At 38.8% G+C, this 23,324-nt stretch overlaps 1 protein-coding gene across 4 annotated transcripts in view; it reads right to left on the minus strand.

Annotated features, from left to right (window-relative positions):
* Nbeal1 (neurobeachin like 1) overlaps positions 1-23,324 on the minus strand; it is a 148,268-nt gene that overhangs the window by 36,628 nt on the left and 88,316 nt on the right. For all 4 annotated transcript variants that reach the window (XM_076550315.1, XM_076550313.1, XM_076550312.1 and 1 more), the window contains 11 exons: positions 22,691-22,779; positions 17,950-18,489; positions 16,821-16,996; positions 13,162-13,315; positions 12,599-12,727; positions 9,608-9,913; positions 9,119-9,268; positions 5,574-5,731; positions 3,390-3,514; positions 1,060-1,186; positions 315-463 (listed from right to left, as the gene is read on the minus strand). In XM_076550315.1, coding sequence (XP_076406430.1) covers positions 315-463; positions 1,060-1,186; positions 3,390-3,514; positions 5,574-5,731; positions 9,119-9,268; positions 9,608-9,913; positions 12,599-12,727; positions 13,162-13,315; positions 16,821-16,996; positions 17,950-18,489; positions 22,691-22,779 — 2,103 coding nt within the window. The remainder of the gene's footprint in view (positions 1-314; positions 464-1,059; positions 1,187-3,389; positions 3,515-5,573; positions 5,732-9,118; positions 9,269-9,607; positions 9,914-12,598; positions 12,728-13,161; positions 13,316-16,820; positions 16,997-17,949; positions 18,490-22,690; positions 22,780-23,324) is intronic.

Genomic DNA, 23,324 nt, shown 5'->3' on the forward strand with positions numbered 1-23,324 from the left:
CCTGATCTACAGAGAATTCCAGGACAGCCAAGGCTACACAGAGAGACCCTGCCTCAAAAAAAAAATCAAAAAAACGGTCTTGGTTTCAGTCACTACTACTGTGTATGTATGTGTGTACACATAACAAATTACAAATTATCATTTCTCTTCAATACATAATGGTTGCAGGAGCCTAATTCATTACTGACTTTCCATTTTTCATTTTACAAGATAAACCATAATTTCACAATCTCATCTTACTGGTTTCTCCCTCTAATTCATGACTGATAGAACTGGATACTTACTAACTGAGGTATTTTCCCAGAACTACTCACCATCTTCTTTTTCAATACTGTTATCATGGAAGTAAATGTGTTGAGTAGTGATTTCCAATCTGCCAGGAATTATGTCAATTACTGTAATGAGTTCACAGTCTTCAGTCAACACCAATTTTTCCTTTTGATCCTGTTCTTCCTTCTCATCACTGTACAAACAAGAAGTTTAAAAGAAGCAATCATCAATTTAGTTTACTTATGTGGAAGAGAGTATCTTCTTTCACTGCTGATACTGAATGTTTATGTTGTCTTTTTGACATTCCTAATCACTCCAGCTAGAAGTTTGTTTTTGCAATGTTTATTTATTTCACTAAGTTTTGTTTCTATAATTATTCAGTCCCATGAATGGACTTCTTCTTACATCTTTATTTTTTCTCTTGTTTCTGTGTTTCACACATAACTTTTTAATCAGATCCTAGGTCAATCCTAGGGCCTTGCATACTATGTAGCCCTCCACTGCTGTGTTCTACCCACAAACCATGCTGCACATTCCTACATAAACACAGCTTAAGGCATACGTCACTATAATGTTGTCATTCAAAAATACTTTATAATTTCAAGATACAGATCCCAACAATTCCAGGCGAAAAGTCTTCCTCAATAACTTCAGTAAATACAGACTTTTAACAACAGTCAGTCCGACAGCAACTGTCGCACTCTGGAAACCACACTCTGGCAAACCCACACTTGTACAGTCCCATTTCTCGTACACACTGTAAATGCTTCACGTGCTGCTCATACGTACACAGTTACTCTGGCTGCCGTGTCCTCTTCCAGAAGTTCTAGGTGATCTTCCTCCATACCACTGAGTTTGACTTGTTTCACGACTTCCAAAAGCAAAGAGTCACTAGAAGGCTGCAAGTGCTGGACACCTGTTTAAGCGAAAGAATCAGTTAAAAATAGTACAAAATATTATAGCGCTTCTACATTTTCTGACAGTTATGATGCTTGATGATTTTTTAAAATTATTACTCATGTAGTAAAAAATACATGCTTTAAGATTAGAGTTATTTTTAATAATGGCTAATTCTTGAATAAGAAATAGGCTAAGTCCTAGATTAGCAGTCAGATAAAGGTATAGAGCTGACTTTATGCAAATTACAGATTCATAAATCATAATTATATTTAATTAAAGGCAATGTAAATTATAAAATAATTTCAGTGTGTTGATATCAATGTGATGATTGTGCACTTGTACTAAATACCAAGTGATAGCTGTTCCAGGCATAGTGGTGCACGCCTTTAACCCTAGCACTTGGAATGCAGAGGCAGGAGGATCTCTGTGAGTTAGAGGCCTGCCGAATCTATATAGCAAGTTCTAGGACAGCCAGGACTACATTGAGACCCCACCTCAAGGAAAAAAAAAGACTATGATCAGTTAGTTGTCTATAGCTGACAGGCAACAATAGCAGAATCCTTATTTTTCTGGAGTACATGGAAAGTAACAGATAACTCCAATACATACACAGTACATTTATATTATATAAACTAAAGACTTTGTAATAACCAAGGGCTTTGTAACAGAAAAGAACATGGGCTCTGAGTTGGTACGATAGATTTAAGTTCTGTCCTACCTCTGGTCTCTCTGAATCTGTGCTTTCTACTTTTTAAAAACTTTACAGCTTACTTCATAAAACTAAAAGCGCCTCTGCACAGTTAACAAAAGCCAAAAACCAAAAACCAAAAAAACCCAACAGGTGAAGAGGATCTTTGCCAGCTACACATCTGACAGAGAGATAATATCCAGAATATATAAAGAACCCGAAAGAGAGCCTACACACACACACACACACACACACACACACACACACACACACACACTATTAAAAAAGTGGGCCCGGGACCAGAACACAGTCTTCAAAAGAAGAAAAAATGGCTAAGAAATATCTAAAGAATGTTCACTGTCCCTAGCAACTAGGGAAATACGATCAAAACAACTTGGAGATTTCATCACATCCCAGTCAGAACGGCAAAGACCAATGGACAACAAACAACAAATGCTGGAGGGATGTGGAGAAGAGTCCCTCATGCACTGTGGGTCAGGGGACATCTTGGAAAAGAGGGCTGAAAGACTAAGCGCCATGGTCTGTCATGAGACTGTATCTACCGGAACATCAGAAGATGCGCCCATTAGGTCTAACCAACATGACTGACTGCCCAGATATGAGTCGAACAAGGACAACAACAGTCATGCCAAATGGAAGTGGGGAAACTGGGGAGACAAGACAGCAGGCCTCAGTGAGTAAATCTGTGATGAAAAAAGTCGAAAGGACGGTGGTTTTCCTCAATTTAAGACAACAGATAAGAGAAAAGGCTATTAACTCAGACCCATTATCAAGTGCAGAGGTATGAAAGAAAAAAAAAAGGAGTGGGAATTTCCTAGAGAAGGATTTCTAGAAAAATAAAAGGGAAATATCGCAATTTAAACAACCATCAAACTGCAGTGATGCACCGGGGAGGGGTCTGCCAGGTGATGAGGACAGTTCAGTTCTGAAGTACTCAAGTTCCAGGATACTGACAAAGCAGAGCAGCTTATGTAAGTATGTGTTACTTGTAAGAAACATTCAGTTAATGTCTGTATCATGGACAGAAATATTATTCTGTATTAAGGGGGAAAATCCCAATATCTGATTTATTTTAGAATACAGAATCCTAAATGACAGGTACCATGGCTTTCTTCAGTACAATCAAACATATGAATATGTTAAATGGGAAAAAAATCAGAAAGTTGGTGCTCATTTCATCTGTAAACCTGTCATGGGGTACAGCTGCTACAGAAGAAGCTACAGTGACAATAATTATGACTTGGTAAACATGTAGGTGTCACAAATTCATCACAAGAAATACTTCATATTTCACAGACTTAGATTTAGGCCAAAATCAACATTGAATTCACAATACTTCATATTTCACAGACTTAGATTTAGGCCAAAATCAACATTGAATTCACATACCCACTTATACATACTTTAAAGCACTATACCCCTTCCTTCGTAAGTAGCCATCTAAAACAACAAGCAATGATAAGCATTCCATCAACATCTCTTTATGAAAATAGGCAGATATGTAACTCACCTAAATTATCTCGTAAGGCACTAGCTTCCTCATGGGTTTTGAAATTATAATTTGGTACCAGTTTAAGTCTCATGCGGGAATAATTTTCTACATTAGCTAGTTTCCAGTGAACTTGATTCTGTTTCCTAGAAACATTCACAATGAAACAAGTAAAATTATAAAGATTGGTTGTTTGAAGGGTTTAAGAAAGTGTGAAATACTTCACAACTGTTTAACACCATTTTGGACAATGTTCAAGGACAGAGCATTTGTTTAACATGCACAAGGCCCTGGTTTGATTACCAGCACTACAAAATTAAAGATTTGTGTAAATTATAAGGAAAGCAGTGGGGTGGGATGAATAAGAACAAAGTATAATAACACAAAGTATACAAATACCTATTTAAACCTAATACTCTTTATATGCTAGCTATTACTTTTGAAGAAGTTTAAGTGTTTATATTTATCATCTGGACAACTTTCAAGAAAATTAAAATGAGCATGTTTAACTATGACATATACATGATGAACCTAAGAGAGCCTAAATTATTTACCCAAGATGCCATGAGGTTTAATGGTAGACAAATAAGATTTGAACACTAACTTTCAGACTTCTAGGTTGATTACTTGATTCTTTCACAGTTAAATGCAATTTCATGACTGTAAAAGTACTTAAAAGTTTTATTATAAATAAAGATAGCTGCAAATGAATGAAAGACCAAAATATCAAAGTGAAGACAGTAAAACTCTTAGAATAAAAAGGTAAATTTTCAGGACCTTGGACTTGGGTATGTTTTCCTAAATACACTATCAAAAACAATGCAAGAAAACAAACCAAACTAGAGTCATTAAAATTGATAGCTTTTGAACAAGGGTCACTATTAAGAAAGTGAAAAATCATCTACAAAATCACATGACGGTTATTGAGAATACATACATTCTAACACACACACACACACACACACACACACACACCCAAAAGTCAATCAACTCAACCCAATAACTAGGTGAAGGAAACATGCCAACATGAGCACATGAAATAGCGCTCAGCATCGTTAGTCATTGGAGGATGGAAAGCATAGTTACAAGGCAATGCTTTATACACAATGGAAGGGACATTTGAAAGAACATGGCAAAACTGGAAAGCATATACTCCTACTTGGAACATAAAATGATGCAGCAGATGTGGAAGTGTCAATTCTTTGATAAGTTAAACATGAAATACTATCCAGCAATTGCACTTGTATTATATACCCAGAAGGATTAAAAGCATGCTCTCAAACCAACATTTTTTTTTTGTATTTCAATAAAACTCTATTTAAAATAATAGTAAGCTGGGTTTCACCAATGAGCTATAGATTGTCAATCATGGTTTATATGTTCAATGGTTGAATATAAGTCTTGTGCTGGTATCCTATTAAATAATACAGCACGAGTAATGGAGCCAATAAAGAAATACTTGCATTGGGAGTTGAAACTAAGAAAGGTCTTAACAAGTTAGAGGATCCATCTGTGAGCACTGTGAAGGTCTGACAGTGGAGACTTGGGCTTGGGGAAGAATTGGACCGAAGGATGGTAATGGAAACAAAATTGTTTACTATACAATGTGGTCCACTTGCCTAAGGGAAATAGGAGCCATTCATACATATTTATTCCTGTTCAAAGAACAATGTAATGAATTGCTAGAACCTGGAAATGTCACTCCTATTCTAGGAGATGTCTCTCTGGTCTCCCCCTGTTATTTTTTATTCAAACCAACATTTTGACACAACTGTCCACAGAAGCACTGGTAATAGTAGCTCAAAGGTGACAAACAACTAAATGTTTATCCTTTTATTAGCTGCTTGAAAAAATAGAAAAAAAGTTTAGTTTGCTGCTTTTTAAAAACAAGGGTTATAAAATATATACACCAAAACAGAAGTGAGGGTATTAAGCTGTTAAATGTTGAAGTACATAACATCAACTCTAGCTTAATGAGGCAGAAGTATTCTCATGAACTACTAGAGTCTAATGTGTGTATTATCAAGGTAAAAAGAGAACTAACCACATGATAAATAACACGTATGTACAAACCTCTAATCATCCCAAACTAATTCATGAAAAGACAATAAAGTTTGAAGTATTCTTTAAAGAGCTGGAATAAAGAGATGGCTTAAAAGTTTAAAATTTATTGCCACATTTCTAAAAGTCAAAATATGCATCTACCTTTCAGCCCAAGGCCCCCTTTCACATGTCAGATAGAGTCGAATTGCCTTCCAGCGTCTAAACGTGGCCAACTGTTGACTGCTAAGTTGTTTGATCATATTATTGTACCTCAAGTTCTCTTGACGTGCTTTTCGATTAAATGGTTCCACAAAATACTCCTGAGATAAACAGCAAAAGAAACATTAAGTAATATATTTACCAATTTTTAATTTGACCAATAAAAATGGTGTGTGAGAGAGAGATAAAATAATTTTCTTATTTCATTACAATATTTCTCTTTGATGAGGATGGCAGAATTTCAGTTACATCCTACTTAGATTTTCTGACTCATAAAACAAACACACACACACACACACACACACACACACACACACACACACACACACACACACAAATGGCTGATAAAATAGGTCAGTGAGTAAAAGGCATCTATTGCTGAGCCAAACAAACAGCACCCCAAGTGTGGTGGTCCATGACTGTAACCCCAACACCAAGGAGATGAAGTCAGGAAGATCAGAAGTTTAAGGTTATCCTTAGCTGTATTATCAAGTTTGAGGTCACTCTGAGACCAATATGACTGTCTCAAAAGAAAAAAAAAGACTGAAATCTAAAATACCTGCTATAACTCAAGAAAAACAAGCTGTCAATAAATTGTAGCTGTTACCAGCCATGTAGGAAAGAAATCAATGACCTGAATATAAATAAAAAACGACCATTACTGAGAAAACCGAGGCAGTCACAAAGCTCCATGAATAGAACTTCTTCATGACATGTATGGTAGTGGGTTGGCGCAGGAAGCCTTGGAGTTGGCCTGATCTGGCTGCCTTGAGAGGCATGTGTCATGGGTTTTTCAGGTTGGAGTGCCCCCCATGGCTCCTGGGGCACAATGTACCTTACAGTTCCAGAGATACTGATGCCTTTCCTCAGGCAGTTAGGCACTGGGCCACTTTGTGTCTCTCTGTATGTCCCCTTAGTAGCCAAGGAAGTGTAGAAACTTGAGAGGACAATTGGTCTCAGACATTAACCCTGTGGACCCTGTATGACTTGCAAACGTCACTGTATCCTCACGACTACAACTGCATTGATCCTGGCAATTGCCATTATATTCTGTTTCTGATAAAGGTATAAAAAGTCTGACTGCTATCAGTAAATTGTCACAGCCTCAGGTGTGCTGTGGCCTCTCCAATCCGGCCTGATTGCCTTGGCCTGGTAAATAAGTACAGGTGCTTACAGGCTAGGGATGTGGTGGAGCTGGTAGCAGGTTTGCCTAGCAGTCCCTGGGTTCAACCAATAAAAAGGTTCTAACAGTGGCAAATCCAACTGGAAAGTGAAAACAGGAGGGTCCTAAGTTCAAGGCCATCTTTGCACATACAGAAAATTAATTTGAGGCCAGTAGGGACAACACGAGACTCTGCTTCAAAAAATAAGCCTACAAGTAAGAAGTTAGGCAAATTTGCTAGCAAAACCACTCAGGCCTTGCATTTTTTCTTCTTAAAGGTATATAAATTTAACTTTGTTAATAGATAAAAGACTATGCAGCTTATCTCTGCAATTTAAAATTAGTTTTAAAACCTCTGTCGCCGGGCGGTGGTGGCACACGCCTTTAATCCCAGCACTCAGGAAGCAGAGCCAAGTGGATCTCTGTGAGTTCGAGGCCAGCCTGGTCTACAGAGCGAGATCCAGGAAAGGCGCAAAGCTACACAGAGAAACCCTGTCTCAAAAAACAAAAACAAACAAAAACCCTCTGCCTACCAAGAAATGGCTGGATCTGGTAGTCGTAGTTCTCTGCACTGAGCAGCTCATATCTGGAGTTGATGGCAACACCGCCTCTTCCATTTCTGCTGTAACGTTTCACTTCTCTTTGTCACGCTGACTACAAGTTTATTGATTTTGCTAACATTTTGGAGAGCTCAATTTTAGTTTACTTCCTTTTTCTCTCTTCTTCTGCTTTATTTATTTGTAATTAGTGGCTGGAGAGATGGCTGGGGATAGGGGGTAAATTCTGCTCTTAAGAAGAACCAGGTTCAGTTCCAGCACCAACACAGTGGATAACAACTACCTGTAACTCTGTTTCCAGGGATTCCATAGTCTTTTCTTACCTCTCAGGCACAGACGTGTGTGTATTCAGGTACGTATGTACACAAATAGGTACACACACACACACACACACACACACACACACACACAAATAATTTTACATCTAAAATGTTTAATTGGAATTAAGTTGTGTGAGTGAGGGGGTGCATCAAGACACCCTAGTGTTGTTCGAATTCTAAAAGGTCTTGTGATAAAAAAACAAAAACCCGGAGCCAGAAATTGGGGTAAATGATGCAAGATGAGAGAGACAAAGGAACAAGCCCCCTCTTTCCTGTAGGGGTGACTCCTCAGCCTGAAGAGACTCAGCAGAAGACCTCTAGCCAAATGAGCTTCCTCAGCCGAAAAGGCTTTAGTTTCTGTCTCCTCACACCGGATACAACTTTCTCCACCCAGCCATTAACTGCCTGTGTGTTTCCCAAGTATTGGGATTAAAGGTGTGTGCCACCATTGCCCAACTGTTTCTCTCCTAGACTGATTCAATCTCATGTAGTCCAGGATGGCTTTGATCCTGGACTACATAAGATTGAATCTGTGTGGATCCAAAGATCCACACAGATCTCTGCCTCCCTAGTGCTAGGATTAAAGGAGTGTGCCACCACTGCCTGAGCTCTATAGTTAATCTAGTGGCTGGCACTGCTCTCTGATCTCCAGGCAAAGTTGATTAGGGTACCCAATATATCACCACACCCTAGCAGTATCTACTAACAGATTTTTAACTTAATAAGATGTTTTATACAATCATAATGCCATTAAATGGTTAATGATCGACCATTTTTATCCCAATTACATTTTTTTTTTTTTTGATTTTTGAGACAGGGGTTCTCTGTGTAGCTTTGCGCCTTTCCTGGAACTCACTTGGTAGACCAGGCTGGCCTCGAACTCACAGAGATCCACCTGCCTCTGCCTTCCGAGTGCTGGGATTAAAGGTGTGCGCCACCACCGCCCGGCACGAAATATTTTTAGACCATGTTAGTTTCCAAAATTCTGATGGAATTACTTTAATACTTGTAGCCAGTATGAAAACTCAATCTAGAAAATGTAGCATGAATCCTAATTGGTCTTAATTAAAAACCTGGAGCCAGATATCGGGGGAAATGCTGAAAGATCAGAGACAAAGAAACAAGCCACAGCCACTTCTCACCTCACCAACTCCTCAGCCAAAAGGACTGAGCTCCTGTCTCCTCCCGCTTTAGAGCCCTTTCCTCCGCCCTTTCCTCCACCCAGCCCTATCACTTCCTGCCTTAATCTCCCTAGTGTTGGTATTAAAGGCATGAGTGCCTCCCAAGTACTAGGAGCAACGGCTTGAGATCCCAGTGCTGGGATTAAAGGTGTGTGCCACCAATCTATGGCTAACTAGTGGTTGGCATTGCCCTCTGATCTCCAGGCAAGCTTTATTTGTTGGATCATATACAAAGTATCACCACAAGAAAACACTGAATCGTTTTTACCTGAAATTTCAGCTTACTTTCTCCTCCCTCTCGGTCTCTTTTATGCATATTCACCATTAAAGCTTCATAGCAATTCTTCCAGTAAAGTGCCATGTTCTCATGACCATCACTGAATGTAAGTGTTTCATACTGCTTCATGTAAGGTATAATCTTAGATTTAAAAAAAGAAAGAACACATAGAATTTACACACTCCTCTATACAAATAATAAATCAGCAGAAAAATCTTGCTCAAAAGAGATAAAACCATGAGACTGGAGAGATTACTCAAGAGTCAAAAGAATGCTTGCCAAGAGCAGTCACAGGACTGAAGTTCGGGTCCCGGCACCCATACAACACTCCAGGCATACTACAACCCTAGCTCCAAGGGACTGCACACCCTCTTCTTGTCTGTGTGTGTGCAGCACACACCCGTACATATACACATGCATACACCCACGCACACACACACATAATTAAGTGAATCATTAAAAATTATTTTTAAAACTTACATATTTTTCGATGTAAACTTGCCATTCTTTTGAATTGCAGTATTCTTGAAAATCTTCAAAAAATGAAGCACTTCCTTCGGTAAAAGGCAAAGAAGGCAGGTGCAAGTTCATGAAAAGAAGCTCATAAATTTTAGAAACCAGAGTACGGAAAAGAGGAATCAGAAATGAATAGGTTTCTGTCTGTTCCTTGATTGACCGACTTAGAATATGTTCTAGTTTCCCTAAAATATAGCATGCTTCATCTTGATTTTCAATCACTTTGGTCTGAAGAAGGGCATTTAGTTTAGCTGATGCCATTGCACAAACCTGGAAGAAAACAAGTTAAATAAATGGGGGGGGTGGGGAGAGCATTAAAGCAAACATTTAATACTAGCAAAAGATCTGCCTCACTCTAACAGTTTATAAGTTTTATATAGTAACTGTCAATAACTATGGACTTCACTTTACTTCCAAGCTAACACGCATGTTATTGTTTCATAGACACTGGCATAAAACATGAAACTATTTGGAGAGAGACAAAGACCTACAAAAATTTTAATAATCACACCATCACCATTTGGACTGATTCCCCAACTCTAATTCTAAGTGAAATAAAAACCAGAAGACATCTGCACACAGACTGGTTCCTTAGAGAGGAACCCCCAGTCTAGGACACCTAAGTACCTTATATATTCAGTTGATCATTGCCTTCGAGAAAGGGATTAGCTTTATTACAACAGGCGGTCAACAAACTTGCCTTCTGCTCTAGAAAGAAACATGACTTCTATCTTCCACAGTTGTTCACTATCCAGAAAACTCCAGGAGTGGATATCCAGGAGTGGTGGTGCACACCTTTAATCCCAGTATTTGGGAGGCCCAGGTAGGCAGATCTCTGTGAGTTTCAGGACAGCCTGGTCTACATGAATTCCAAGATACCCAGGGCTATGTAGAGACCACATCTCAGAACAAAACAAAACAAAAACACTCCAGGACAACCTGAATAAATAGAGAGACCCTGTCTCCAAACAAACAAACAAACAAACAAAAAACATAACAACGGAAGAATAGGTAACAAGAGGAGTTAGTCGCAGGATTAAACAGAAACACAACAGACTTGTGGAGAACTATCTACCAACAACGACTACAGGAAGCAGCACTATATTCCTGTGGGGAAAATGAAGATGAAAAAAGGCCCAACTGCCACTTGCAGGCAAGAGCGAAGAGCAGTGTGATGAGAATAGCAAATAAGTAGACCAACTGAATCCTGCCTTAAACTTACTTAATAAAGCAATTCTAAATTATTTGAGAGAGAGAGAGAACAAATCTCAATGAAGTCTGTTTTGGAGTTTTATTACATGGAATCATAACTATTTGAACACACATAGATATATAGAGTCTAGATCCTTAATAAGAATTTAATTAACCTTAAACTTCCTAGGGCAAATATATATTAAGAGCTCAAGCCCAAGCAAAAGAGAACTCTCCATTACTGTTCATTCAGTCTCTGGCACTGAAGAGGAAAGAGCTAATGAGAAAGGGTCTGAGAAGGGGAAGGAATGAAAATGCAATCATCCGACTGGAACTTTTTTGCAACGGCTAGCCTTCTGTTAAGATTTTTACCTCCCTATACTCTTAGTGACATTACGTCTAGTTTAGAAACAGCACTGGAATGCTGTCTCATCCTAATCCTGGGTATCAAATAGTAAAATTGAGTATTACAAGAATACAGGGCTAGGGAGATGGCTCAGTAAATACAATGTCTGCCATGCAAGTACGATGGCCTGAGTTTGAATCCACAGGGTGCACATAAAAGCTGAACCTGCTAGTGCTGGACTGTAATTCCACCACTCCTCGACAAAGAACTCAGCACGGTGTACAAAGCAGTAACCTACAGAAAAGGTCCTGCTCCAAATAAAGGTGGTCCTCCAACCTCCATAGGCATGCTGGGCCACAAATGTGCATGCTCATGCGTTCTCTCTCTCTCTCTCTCTCTCTCTCTCTCTCTCTCTCTCTCTCTCTCTCTCTCTCTCTCTCTCAAATACAAACAAACAGAAGAAGTAAATAGATATCAAATATTTATCATGATTAAAAGTACCCAATGAGAAGCTGGGCGGTGGTGGCACACACCTTTAATCCCAGTGCTCAGGAGGCAAAGTCAGGTGGATCTCTGTGAGTTCCAGGCCAACCTGGTCTACGAGTGAGATTCAGGACAGGCACCAAAACTACACAGAGAAACCCTGTCTCAAAAAAAGACAAAACAAAAAAGTACCCAATGAGAACATAAAAAAACAACAGACCAAATGTCAGAGGAATTTTCTAACCTTTTACATTTTAATTTACAATAGGAATAATACTCTTTATAAATACATTTTATCTTTAGTTCTAAAATCTAGCGAAAACAATTAACATGTACATAATTGGCATTTGATAAATGAACAAATATATAATAGAGTGTAAAATTCTGGATTAGTAAAACAGGAAAAGAGTTCAAAAGGAAAATTATCATAAATCATTTTCCCTTAAAATACAATTGCTAAATTTCACATACACAAATATCCCTGCAAGCTATTTATATTTAGCAGCTGGCAAACCACACTGAGTGCAGACGACCTGTGAGTAAACCCTACAGAGGAAGCATTAACATCAGTCCTAGGTCTGAGAGTAACAAAAAGCTGCTTCTTATGCTTCTTTCTGATCTTATAAGATTCAAGTTTCAAGTGAGCTAAGAGTTCTTGGAACTCAAAAGATACTGAAAAGAGGGTCTGAGAGATGGTTCAACAGGTAAAGGTGTGTGCCACAAAGCCTTATGACCTGAGGTGGATCCCAAAACTCATGTGGTGGATTGAGAGAACTGACTCCCACAAGTGCTCTCTGACCTCCATGGAACGTGTGCACAATGCTGGCACATAAGACAATATGATAAACAATACTGAAAAGGCATTATTACCTTGCTCTACACCGGTAACGATGGTCTGGAGGAGACAGAAAATAGCATGAAAAGGGATGACAAACCTGCAAACTGCCTCTTCCAATGAATTCTAGGAGCAGCTGGATCTGTATTTGGGAGAGTTTTACCCATCCTGGATTCTCAGAATACCAAACTGACAGATAGTCAAGGAGCTGCATGGTATCTTCTAGAAGCTATCACAAATGAAAAAATGAGAAATAAAAACATCCACTTTTAAAATGTACTGATTTTCTTCAACACTAATACCAATCATAAACATTGCAGAAGTAATTTAATGTGTAGTTGCCAAAAAACAAAGAAGCATTTTAAGAACTAACAAAATCAGTGTTTACTACATTTGATTAAACATTAATGCTCCAAAAAGAAGAGGTACAAAATTTCTTTCTTTAAATAATTCTCAACTACTCAAAATATGTATCTATTTATATTTTGTTTTGTTTGCAACTGTGCATCACGCTGTAGCTCAGGCTGACCTGGAACAGTCTACGTGGCCTATACTGGACTCAAACTGTGACAGCCCTTCTGCCTCTCCCTCCTGACTGTCAAAACCACAGGCTTTAGCCAGCACACGGGGCCCGGGGTGCCATTTCCAAAGGTCATCACTAACCTTCTCAGTCCACATGTTTGAATTAGCCAGTCCTTCTGACTGTAGAAAGTCCTGTGTGATCAGCATGAGTCGGAAGGCATTTTCAGCAGTTACGGGACTACTTTTGGCATCTCTGTTTTCTGTGACTGCCCATTCTAACATCTTCTGTAGCAAGCTAAGTGTAAAATAAAGTCCTCTTAAAACCATTATAAGCTTAGGAAGAAGAACCGAAAAGCTAGTTACTTATTAGCAGCATTGTAACTTCAACGATATACTCTCACCAGCAGGGTATCACTAAGAAGGTAGATGGAGGACTTCTGGGTGAAATGGCAGGCTGCTTCTGTGCGATGCAGCATCAAAGAAGGAGGTAGGATAAGAGAAGAAACAGACGCTATTCCAAAGTAAGAAATAGAAGAAGAAAATTACGAATCAACAGAGGTAGTGAAAGGATACTTGGGAAATGCGGAGGAAGAGACAGGGAGCAAAACTCCAGGCTCTGAGACCCCTGCAAGGGGAGAAGCAGAAGCTGCCTGCAAAGTTCAGCTAGCAAGAGATGGGCTGTTCTACCCTGAAGATAAGCCCACGGGCTCCACAATCCTCAAGAGAACTGCAAGCTTTGGTGAGACAGTAATCGCTAGTGGATGAGTCAGCAGTGAAGAGAAAAGCCTCCCTGCTACTCTGTCCGACTGAGAAGGCAGTGAGTCGGGAGCATCTTGAGAATCTACTATCAAACACTGAGCCACCACCAGGAATGGCAGTATACACCTTTAATCCCAGCACTGGGGAGGCAGAGGCAAGAGGATCTCTGTGAGCTCCCAGCCAGCCAGCACTACACAGAAAGGCCCTTTCGAGGTGGGGGTGGGAGAAGGAAAACAAAAATAAAAAATTAACAATCAAATCCTGAGCTCCCCTGAGGGCCTGAGAACAAGGAACAGATTACAAAGCTTCAATATAGCCTGCGAGGTAAGAACTCCAGTCAGGAACCTGAAACAGCAACCGTGGAGGAACTCTGCTCACTGGCTTGCTCTCTGTAGCCTACCCAGGCTGCCTTCTTTTATTACCAAGACCATTTACCCAAGGATGGTACTGCCCACAGGGAATTGAGCCTTCCCACGTCAGTCATTAATCAAGAAAATGTCCCACAAGCTTTCTTACAGGTCAATCTTACAGAGACATCATCTCAATAGAGGTTTCCTCTTCCCAAATGACTGTAGCTGGTGTTGACAAATACTAACCAGCACATTCCTTAAACTGTTCAGTGAAATCGCATGTAAGGAACATTAACAGACTCATTTTGTGAAGCCCCAGATTATCCTGATACCAGACCAGACACAGACACAATGTGGTGGTTGGAATGAGAATGGCCCCTATGGGCTCCTATGTTTGAATGCTCCGTTCCAGTTAGTTCAACTGTTCAGGAAGGATTAGGAGGTGTGGCCTTGCTGGAGACTGTGTGTTACCAGGTGCAGGCTCCCAGTCAGCTCTCTCTGTCTCCTACTTGGAGATCAGATGTAAGCTCTCAGCAACTGCTCCATTGCCACGCCTGCTGTCAAGCTCCCCACCACGATGGTCACACAGACCGAGTCACAAATTGAACACTTTCTTCCTAAGTTGCTTTGATCATGGTGTTTTGTCATGGCAATAGAAAAGTGACCAAGACACATGATAACAAGAAAAAATATTTCTTTAATGAATATAATACAGAGATACTCAGTAAAAATTTTGCAAACCAACTTCAAGAACACCTTGACAAGGTCATACACCACGATTAAGTTGGTTTCATTCTAGGATGCTAAGATGGTTCACAAACACAAATCAGTAAGTATAATACAGTACATTAACAGACATAAGTCACATTACCATTTCATTAGATGTAGAAAAGTCCGTCAACAAAGTTCAAAACTCCTTCATGGTAAAAGACCTAAAAACTAAGACTAGCCAGAATATCCTTAACTTATAAGACTACAAGATAGACCAAATGCTAACGTTACACTAAATGGTGGGGGTAGGAAAGAATGAAAGCATTTCTTCTAAAATCAAGTGCCTATTCTCTGTTGTAATTCAATATAATGCTATAATCTTTCCTAGAACAAAGCAAAGAAAGAAAAAGGATGCAGCAACTAGGAAAGAAGGAAGTCAAATAATCTACCTATGTGCAAAGTATATAACCCTACACTCTACCAGGAGACCGCTAAAACTACTAAATTCTTTCTAACAAAGTAACAATGTAAGAAATCACCATTACAAGTAACTAACTTATAGAGAAAGAAATTAGGGCTGCATAGGGTGGGAGGGAATCTCATCTCATTCAGAATAGCTGAAAACAACAGTAACCCTATGAGCAACCCTAACAAAGGTAGTGAATGAATGATTCCACAACAGGAACCTTACAACACTGATAAAATAAAATACAACACTAAAAAAACGGAAACACCTCCCCTACTCATGAACTAAAAGAACACTGTGACAATGGCTATATTACCTATAGATTCAATGTCATCCCCATCAAAAATCTCATGACAACCTTCATGTAGCTAGAAAAAAATCCCTAAAATTCATTTAAAAGCACAGAAGACCTCAAACAGCCAAAGCAGAGGGAACAACCTGGCAAGTATCACACCAGATCGCACATTTACTACAGAGTGATAGACTCAAATATCATGTCACAGAGCACAAAAACAGATTTATATAACAATGGAATAAAGGATCAGGAAATAAAGGTACTCAGCTAGAGTCACATTATCTTTGGCAAAAAAAATAAGACATATTTAAACATATAAAACTATTTATCAAATAGTGCTTAAAAAACTGAGTTTGGCATGTTGAAGAATGAAATGATATAGATCTAAATCTCTCATGTTGCATAAAAATCAATTCAAAATGTGTCAAAGACCTTAATTTAAGATCTGATAGTTTGAAAATCCTACAAAATATACAAGATATAGGTAAGAACTTCCTATAGAGACTCCAAAAGCACAAGAAATAATGCCAAGAATTAAAAAGCTTCTGAAAAGCAAAAGGAAAAATAATCACAGTGAAGAGAAAGCCTACATAATAAAAAAAATTTCCTTGCCAACTAGACATCAGATAGGATTACTATCTCAACATATGAAGAAATATAATAAATCCCTCCCCTAAAAAACTATCCAATCAAAGAAATGATTTAATGAACTGATAGCTCTCAAAAGAATACAATCAGTAAATACTGAAGAGTGTTCCACATCCTTAAACGTCAGGAAAACAGAGTAAAACTGCCTTTAGATCCCGTCTCCCCCGAGTCAGACAGCTCTCAAGAGAACACAGGACAGGACACGGTGGCAAGGGTCAGGGAAGAGGGACCTTTCTACACCGCTGCTGAGAATATACTTCTGCTGCAAACATGGACACCAATATGGAGGTTGCTCAGAAAACCAAAAATGAAACAATCATATGACCCACATGTACCACTCTTCAAATCACTGAACTTCAACTCTATCTAAATCTTCTGACACTGGAATTTCTTTTTGACTTCTTTCTACATTCTACTAGAATGGTAAGACCTAGGAAGAAAAAAAACTAAGGAGTTTCTTTCCCCTCTCCACCACTACTACATACTGAATTAAGGGTTCCGCATTCAATTTTAGACTCCCACTCAGTTCAGGGGGAGGGGCTCAAAAATGAATCACGAACTGAATACTTACGTTAGTTTTACTTCATCTGATGGTCGAAGTAGCTCACTTGATATTCCTGGTTTGGCTAATGCTGAAAACACTTGTCCTCGTTCAATCCAAGTGTCTTCATCAGACTTTTCTAGTCCTCTACACATGACATAATTCAAAATATCTGTAAGCAACTGAAGAAGCTCCTCTTCACATCCCTATAGAAAACATTAATACTAAATTATTAGAGTTAGGAAATGTTAAAAAGCAAAACACAGAGCCATCTTCATATACTTATTATTTATATAAGATTTTTTAACATTTTAAGGGATTTTTTTATTATTTTTAATTATGTGTAGGTATACGTGTGCGCATGTAGAAATGGAATTCAGGTCTTCTGGAAGAACAGCAAGTGTTCTTAACTGCTGAACTACCTCTCCTGTCCCTTTTTTTTTTTTTTTTTTTTTTTTGGTTTTTTTGAGACAGGGTTTCTCTGTGTAGCTTAGCGCCTTTCCTGGAGCTCACTTGGTAGCCCAGGCTGGCCTCGAACTCACAAAGATCCGCCTGCCTCTGCCTCCCGAGTGCTGGGATTAAAGGCGTGCGCCACCAACGCCCGGCATCTCCTGTCCCTTTTTAACACGTCTTTACTGACTGAAGACACAAGATGTGTTAAGATGCAGGCTTTGTTCTAAAGACAGTGATGGGGAGCTGGAGAGATGGCTCAGTGGTTAAGAGCACTTACTGCTTTTGCAAAAGACCCAGGTTCAATTCCCAGCATCCAAAATAGTGGCTCACAACCTTTCATAACTTAAGTTCCAGGACATCCAATGCTCTTTTCTGACCTCCAAGGTCACCAGACACATACATGGTGCACATACATACATGCAAGTAAAACATTCATACACACAAAGTAAGATAATTTAACATGTGTGAGCTAGTATGCTCAATCCCTATTACCACACATATACATATAAATACACACACACCAAAACAAAACAAAACAAAAAAAGCAAGCTATTTTCAAGCGACTAGTGACAACACCCTTCTAAATTTTAGATACTGAGACTTAGACTATGAACAGAAAATATTAGTAACAGCTCACACACTGCAAAGGACCAGAAGCACATAACGAGAATAGGAAAACTTATTTTGGAACGATAAGCAAATTTACCTCTTGGCTCTCAAGGAAAGAGAAGTCATCACTGAAGTCCATCTCATCTGTGATACTTCTTTCTTTGTCAGACCGCACAGAGAACGACTTAGTAGACTCTACTGGGGAGGGGGTGCTAGGGGAGCTGTCCAGCATCTGACTTCCACTCTCACTCAGTTCGCATGAGTCCACCCCACTGAGATCTAAACTCAGATGGGATGTGTTACTATGCCAGAAGTCTTCTTGAGTCTCTGACTTGAAAGAAAATTCTCCCTCAGAGCTATCTTCTTGAAATAATGGTGTGTTTGAGTTCAGGGACTGACCATCTTCTAAACTCCAATGATCTGAAGATACATCAGCTAGTGCCATTTTTTCATCATCAAACTTTTCAGTTGACATATTTTTATTTTCTTTCACTGAAACAGCCTTTCCATGTTTATGAAGATAACTTGTATTTTCAAAGTTTGCTTTTAAGAAAAGTCTAACAAAGGTGTCTTGCCAACCCACTTGTTGTGATATCTGACATGCTGCATCTGGCTGGGACTGCAAAATCTGTAATATCTGCAAAGTGAACACAAAGCAAAAATTACAAAAAAGAATAAAAAAATTCGCCGGGCGTTGGTGGCGCACGCCTTTAATCCCAGCACTCGGGAGGCAGAGCCAGGCGGATCTCTGTGAGTTCGAGGCCAGCCTGGGCTACCAAGTGAGCTCCAGGAAAGGCGCAAAGCTACACAGAGAAACCCTGTCTCGAAAAAACAAAAACAAAAACAAAACAAAACAAAACAAAAAAAAGAATAAAAAAATTCTTCAAAAGGCATACAATAGTTTTCTATGAAAAGATCTCTTTTCAATTATTTTAGCATCAAAGTAACTTAATGAGAAACAATAAAAGGATACACTTGCAAATTATGTTCTCTGTGTGTGGTGTATGTGAATATGTGTGTGTAGATGCATATGCTTATACATGGAGGCCAGAGAAGGATATTGAGTGTTTTGTACTATCACTCTTCATCTCATTCCCTTGAAGTGGGGTCTCTCACTGAACCTGGAGCTAAGGTAATGACCAGGAAGCCTCAGCTACCTTTTGTCTCGAGCTCCTAAAATGCTGGGGCTGCAGGCACACATGACCACACACAGATGTTTACATTGGTACTGGGGATTTGAATTCAGTTCTTCATGCTTGTGCAAGTACTCTTATCCACTGGTCTATCTTGTCAGGCCAAAATTAGGTTCTTACTAGATTATAACTATTTAAAGCTATGTGATATTGTGGTTCTATTTAATCTGATATTACTCTTACAGAGTAAAGATATACTAAAATATGTGCTAAAGAACACAAAAGCTAAAATGATTCTCCAAAAACCATGCTAGATGTTACTAATTTGTTGAAATAAAGTATTAAAAAGATGACAGTATACATAAAATTTAATAAAGTGATCATTATCTCAATCAAATAAGTTTTCATGAGCTGGTTACATTTGTTAAGCAAGGATTATCGAGTAACTGACATGTGCCAGGAACAAGCTTGTAGAGCAGAGCTAAGGCACACAAGACACTTTTATAGAACCTGAGTTCTCTAAGGATAATGTTTTCTACTTTGATTTTTTTCTCCAGTCAAGTTAATGACTGTTTTTGCAAGAATATTTGTTTAGTAAGTCTATATTAACCAAAAATTACATCACTTTAATTAATTAAATCACTTTAATTCCAAAAAATTAATTCCAGTAAGATGTATGCTGTTATTTAGTTTAAGTAAGTTAAAGAATAAATGGTCACATAGCAATATGTAAGATTTCTTTCTAAATGAGTTCCCTCTTTGAAATAAAACTAAATTCTTAGAAACAGTCAGAAATTTGGTTAAGTTCTTTAAGACATTTTAATTGCAAAGCATGTAAGTTTCTATATATTTGAATCTATCATTGCATCTTTTCCAACAAAAATTCCAACTCTGACAAGTTTTGCAGCAGATGAGTAATGCCTGTAAGGAATTCAATAAAGACACTAATGAGCGACAGTGGCATGAAGACTTTTGTTCACTAATATTATCTGTCATGGTGCTTCATCATTCTTCCAATGATGCAAAACCCCAATTTATTTCCTTCTAGATCAGCCCTTTGCTTCAGAAAGATTTTTTTCAGTCTTATAACAACCAAGTTTTCATGAATATGACTATTTTATATGTTTTACACATGGAGAAAAGCCAACCTATAGTGAATGAGAGCTATTTCTATCTAACTGCATACAGAAAGGAATCAATCTATATGATCTGTTTCAAATCATTAGGATTCAGTGTCAAGGCAAAGTTAATGCAAAACAATGTGAAAATGTAAACTAGTACAGTTATCTTCAAGGACTATATGCAAAATGTCAAAATGTGAAATGTCAATGAACACACTTTGATGCAGCAACTACATCATGCAAAATATTTCACGCAAAATATCCTAGAGATGTGTTACCACAAATAGGTAAAGACACACATAAGAAGATGTTAATAAAATAAGGAAATAAAGAAGCTTGAATGTCTATCAATAAGGAAGCATATAATACTCTATAGAATAAATACAGAATGAAAGCTATGCCGCCAGATATGGGGATATGGCTTAGTGCGTAGTGTGATCAAGGGTTACCAGTACAGGAGAGAAAATGTCATAATCAAAATGAAGCACAAGGCCTAACACCAACTCTTCCAAAGGTTAAATGTAAATTAAAAACAAATTGTAGGAACTTTCATAAACAAATCATAGGAAATTATTTCCACAAAGTTGAAAAGACACAGAAACTTCTAAGGGTATATCCAACATGAGGTCCATGAGCGGCACACTTAGGAAAATGGCTATGAATGAAGCCCAATTCATTTTCAGATAACAACATCATGTCATGCTGTCAAAAAGTCAGACATAAGGGGCCAGCAAGACGGCTTGGTTGGAAAAAGGCACTTGAAGCCAAGCCTGAAGACCTGGGTTGGATCCCTGGGACCCACACAGTAGGAGAGGAGAACCAACTCCCCTAGTTGTTGTCTAAACTCCCTCTTCTCACTGGAGCACAGACAGACTCACACTTGGAGATACACAGACACTGAGAAAACAAATAAAATGTAGTGAAAATTTAAAAATAAATTTAGAAGGTCAAAGCCTTTGAAATATGGTGTGTCCGTTAGAAACAGCCAGGACCAGACACAGATGCAGTGGTGCAGGCCTGCAATACCAGCCACTAGAGATGCTGAAGACACAGATGCAGTGGTGCAGACCTGCAATACCAGCCACTAGAGACGCTGAAGACACAGATGCAGTGGTGCAGACCTGCAATACCAGCCACTAGAGATGCTGAAGACACAGATGCAGTGGTGCAGGCCTGCAATACCAGCCACTAGAGACACTGAAGACACAGATGCAGTGGTGCAGACCTGCAATACCAGCCACTAGAGATGCTGAAGACACAGATGCAGTGGTGCAGACCTGCAATACCAGCCACTAGAGACGCTGAAGACACAGATGCAGTGGTGCAGGCCTGCAATACCAGCCACTAGAGACAATGAAGACACAGATGCAATGGTGCAGGCCTGCAATACCAGCCACTAGAGACACTGAAGACACAGATGCAGTGGTGCAGACCTGCAATACCAGCCACTAGAGACAATGAAGACACAGATGCAGTGGTGCAGGCCTGCAATACCAGCCACTAGAGACACTGAAGACACAGATGCAGTGGTGCACACCTGCAATACCAGCCACTAGAGACATGGAAGACACAGATGCAGTGGTGCAGGCCTGCAATACCAGCCACTAGAGACGCTGAAGACACAGATGCAGTGGTGCAGGCCTGCAATACCAGCCACTAGAGACACTGAAGACACAGATGCAGTGGTGCAGGCCTGCAATACCAGCCACTAGAGACACGGAAGACACAGATTCAGTGGTGCACACCTGCAATACCAGCCACTAGAGACGCTGAAGACACAGATGCAGTGGTGCAGGCCTGCAATACCAGCCACTAGAGACACGGAAGACAGAGTTTACAACTTCAAGGTGAGTCTGAGAAACTTAGCAAGACTGTGTCTCTAAAGTAAAAAACTTTAATAAAAGGAACTTGGGGTCCAGTGTTTACTACAAAGAAAGGGAGGAGGATACGGAAGATCAGGAGAGGAAAAGGGAGAATGAGAAGGAGGAGGAGGAAGGATACAAGCACTGAGGGTTCTGATAGAGGACAGTATTATCTGGTAATGAATTTTAGACTGTGGGAAGGGAATGGTTACAGAAGAATAAGGAAACCTAACTCTTGACATACTGGAGCCAGGCGGTGGTGGCACACACCTTTAATCCCAGCAGAGGCAGAGACAGTAGAATCTCTGTGAGTTTGAGATCAACCTGGTCTACAGAGCGAGATCCAGAACAGTCAGAACTACACAGAGAAACCCTGTCTCAAAAAACAAAACATGACATACTGATTTCTTATAATTACATGAAGTTAATTCTTTTCTAAAATGAACAATTTATTATATATTATGTATGTGTGTATTTCTAATTTAAGGCACTCTTGTTGTATTATACAGGTTGGCTTCTAGCCTATGACCCCTTTGCCTGGGCCTCCCACATGCTGTGACTAAAGGTGTGCACGACCATGTCCAGTTTAAACTGCTTCTAAAATAATTTCTATTATGAAACAAGCAAACATAAAACTTGGATCTGCTGCAAACCACTCAATGAAATACATAGTCACAGTAAGACGATCTTATTGTAAAAATACATCTTGAAAGTTTACTAACCTTTCTACAGAGGACCACTCTGACATTTACATGTGTTCTGTGAGAGATATATACTACAGATAACAGATCTTTGAAATTAATAACAGGATCTATGAGTTAAAAAAAAAGTTAAGATTAAATTTCATGGATATCCAAAGAAAGAACAGTATTACTTTTATAAATGCTGAAGTAATTATTCACTTTCCAAGGAGAACTATATAGTATGTTCAAATTTCCCCCCAAAACTTCAGGCTGATAATATTCAAACTAAACCTAAGTAAATTTCTTTGATTACCTGGGTATATTGTCTATGCGACAGGGGTACAGTAATATTATCTATCTTTTTATATACATATTTTGGATTATCAATGAAACTTGATAAGCTACTTAGTAAACTACTCAAGATAAAAAAAAGCCTCATTTCCAGGCCCAAGTTGAACAACTGCCATAAATTCTACTCTGTGGTTAAATACAGGGAAAAAAAAATTACTACAAAAAATTAGAAAGAAAATATGTATCAAGTTAGTTTTCATTTTACCTTTAAGAATGTAAATAAACAATTTATAAGCTCCTTTTATACATATTTTCTTTAATGCTCTTTTATTATTTTGGAAACCATCATTAACTTGGCTACTCAGTAAACATTTACTTTAAA

The sequence above is a fragment of the Peromyscus maniculatus genome, chromosome 13, assembly GCF_049852395.1.
Source record: "Peromyscus maniculatus bairdii isolate BWxNUB_F1_BW_parent chromosome 13, HU_Pman_BW_mat_3.1, whole genome shotgun sequence".
NCBI lineage: Eukaryota > Metazoa > Chordata > Mammalia > Rodentia > Cricetidae > Peromyscus > Peromyscus maniculatus.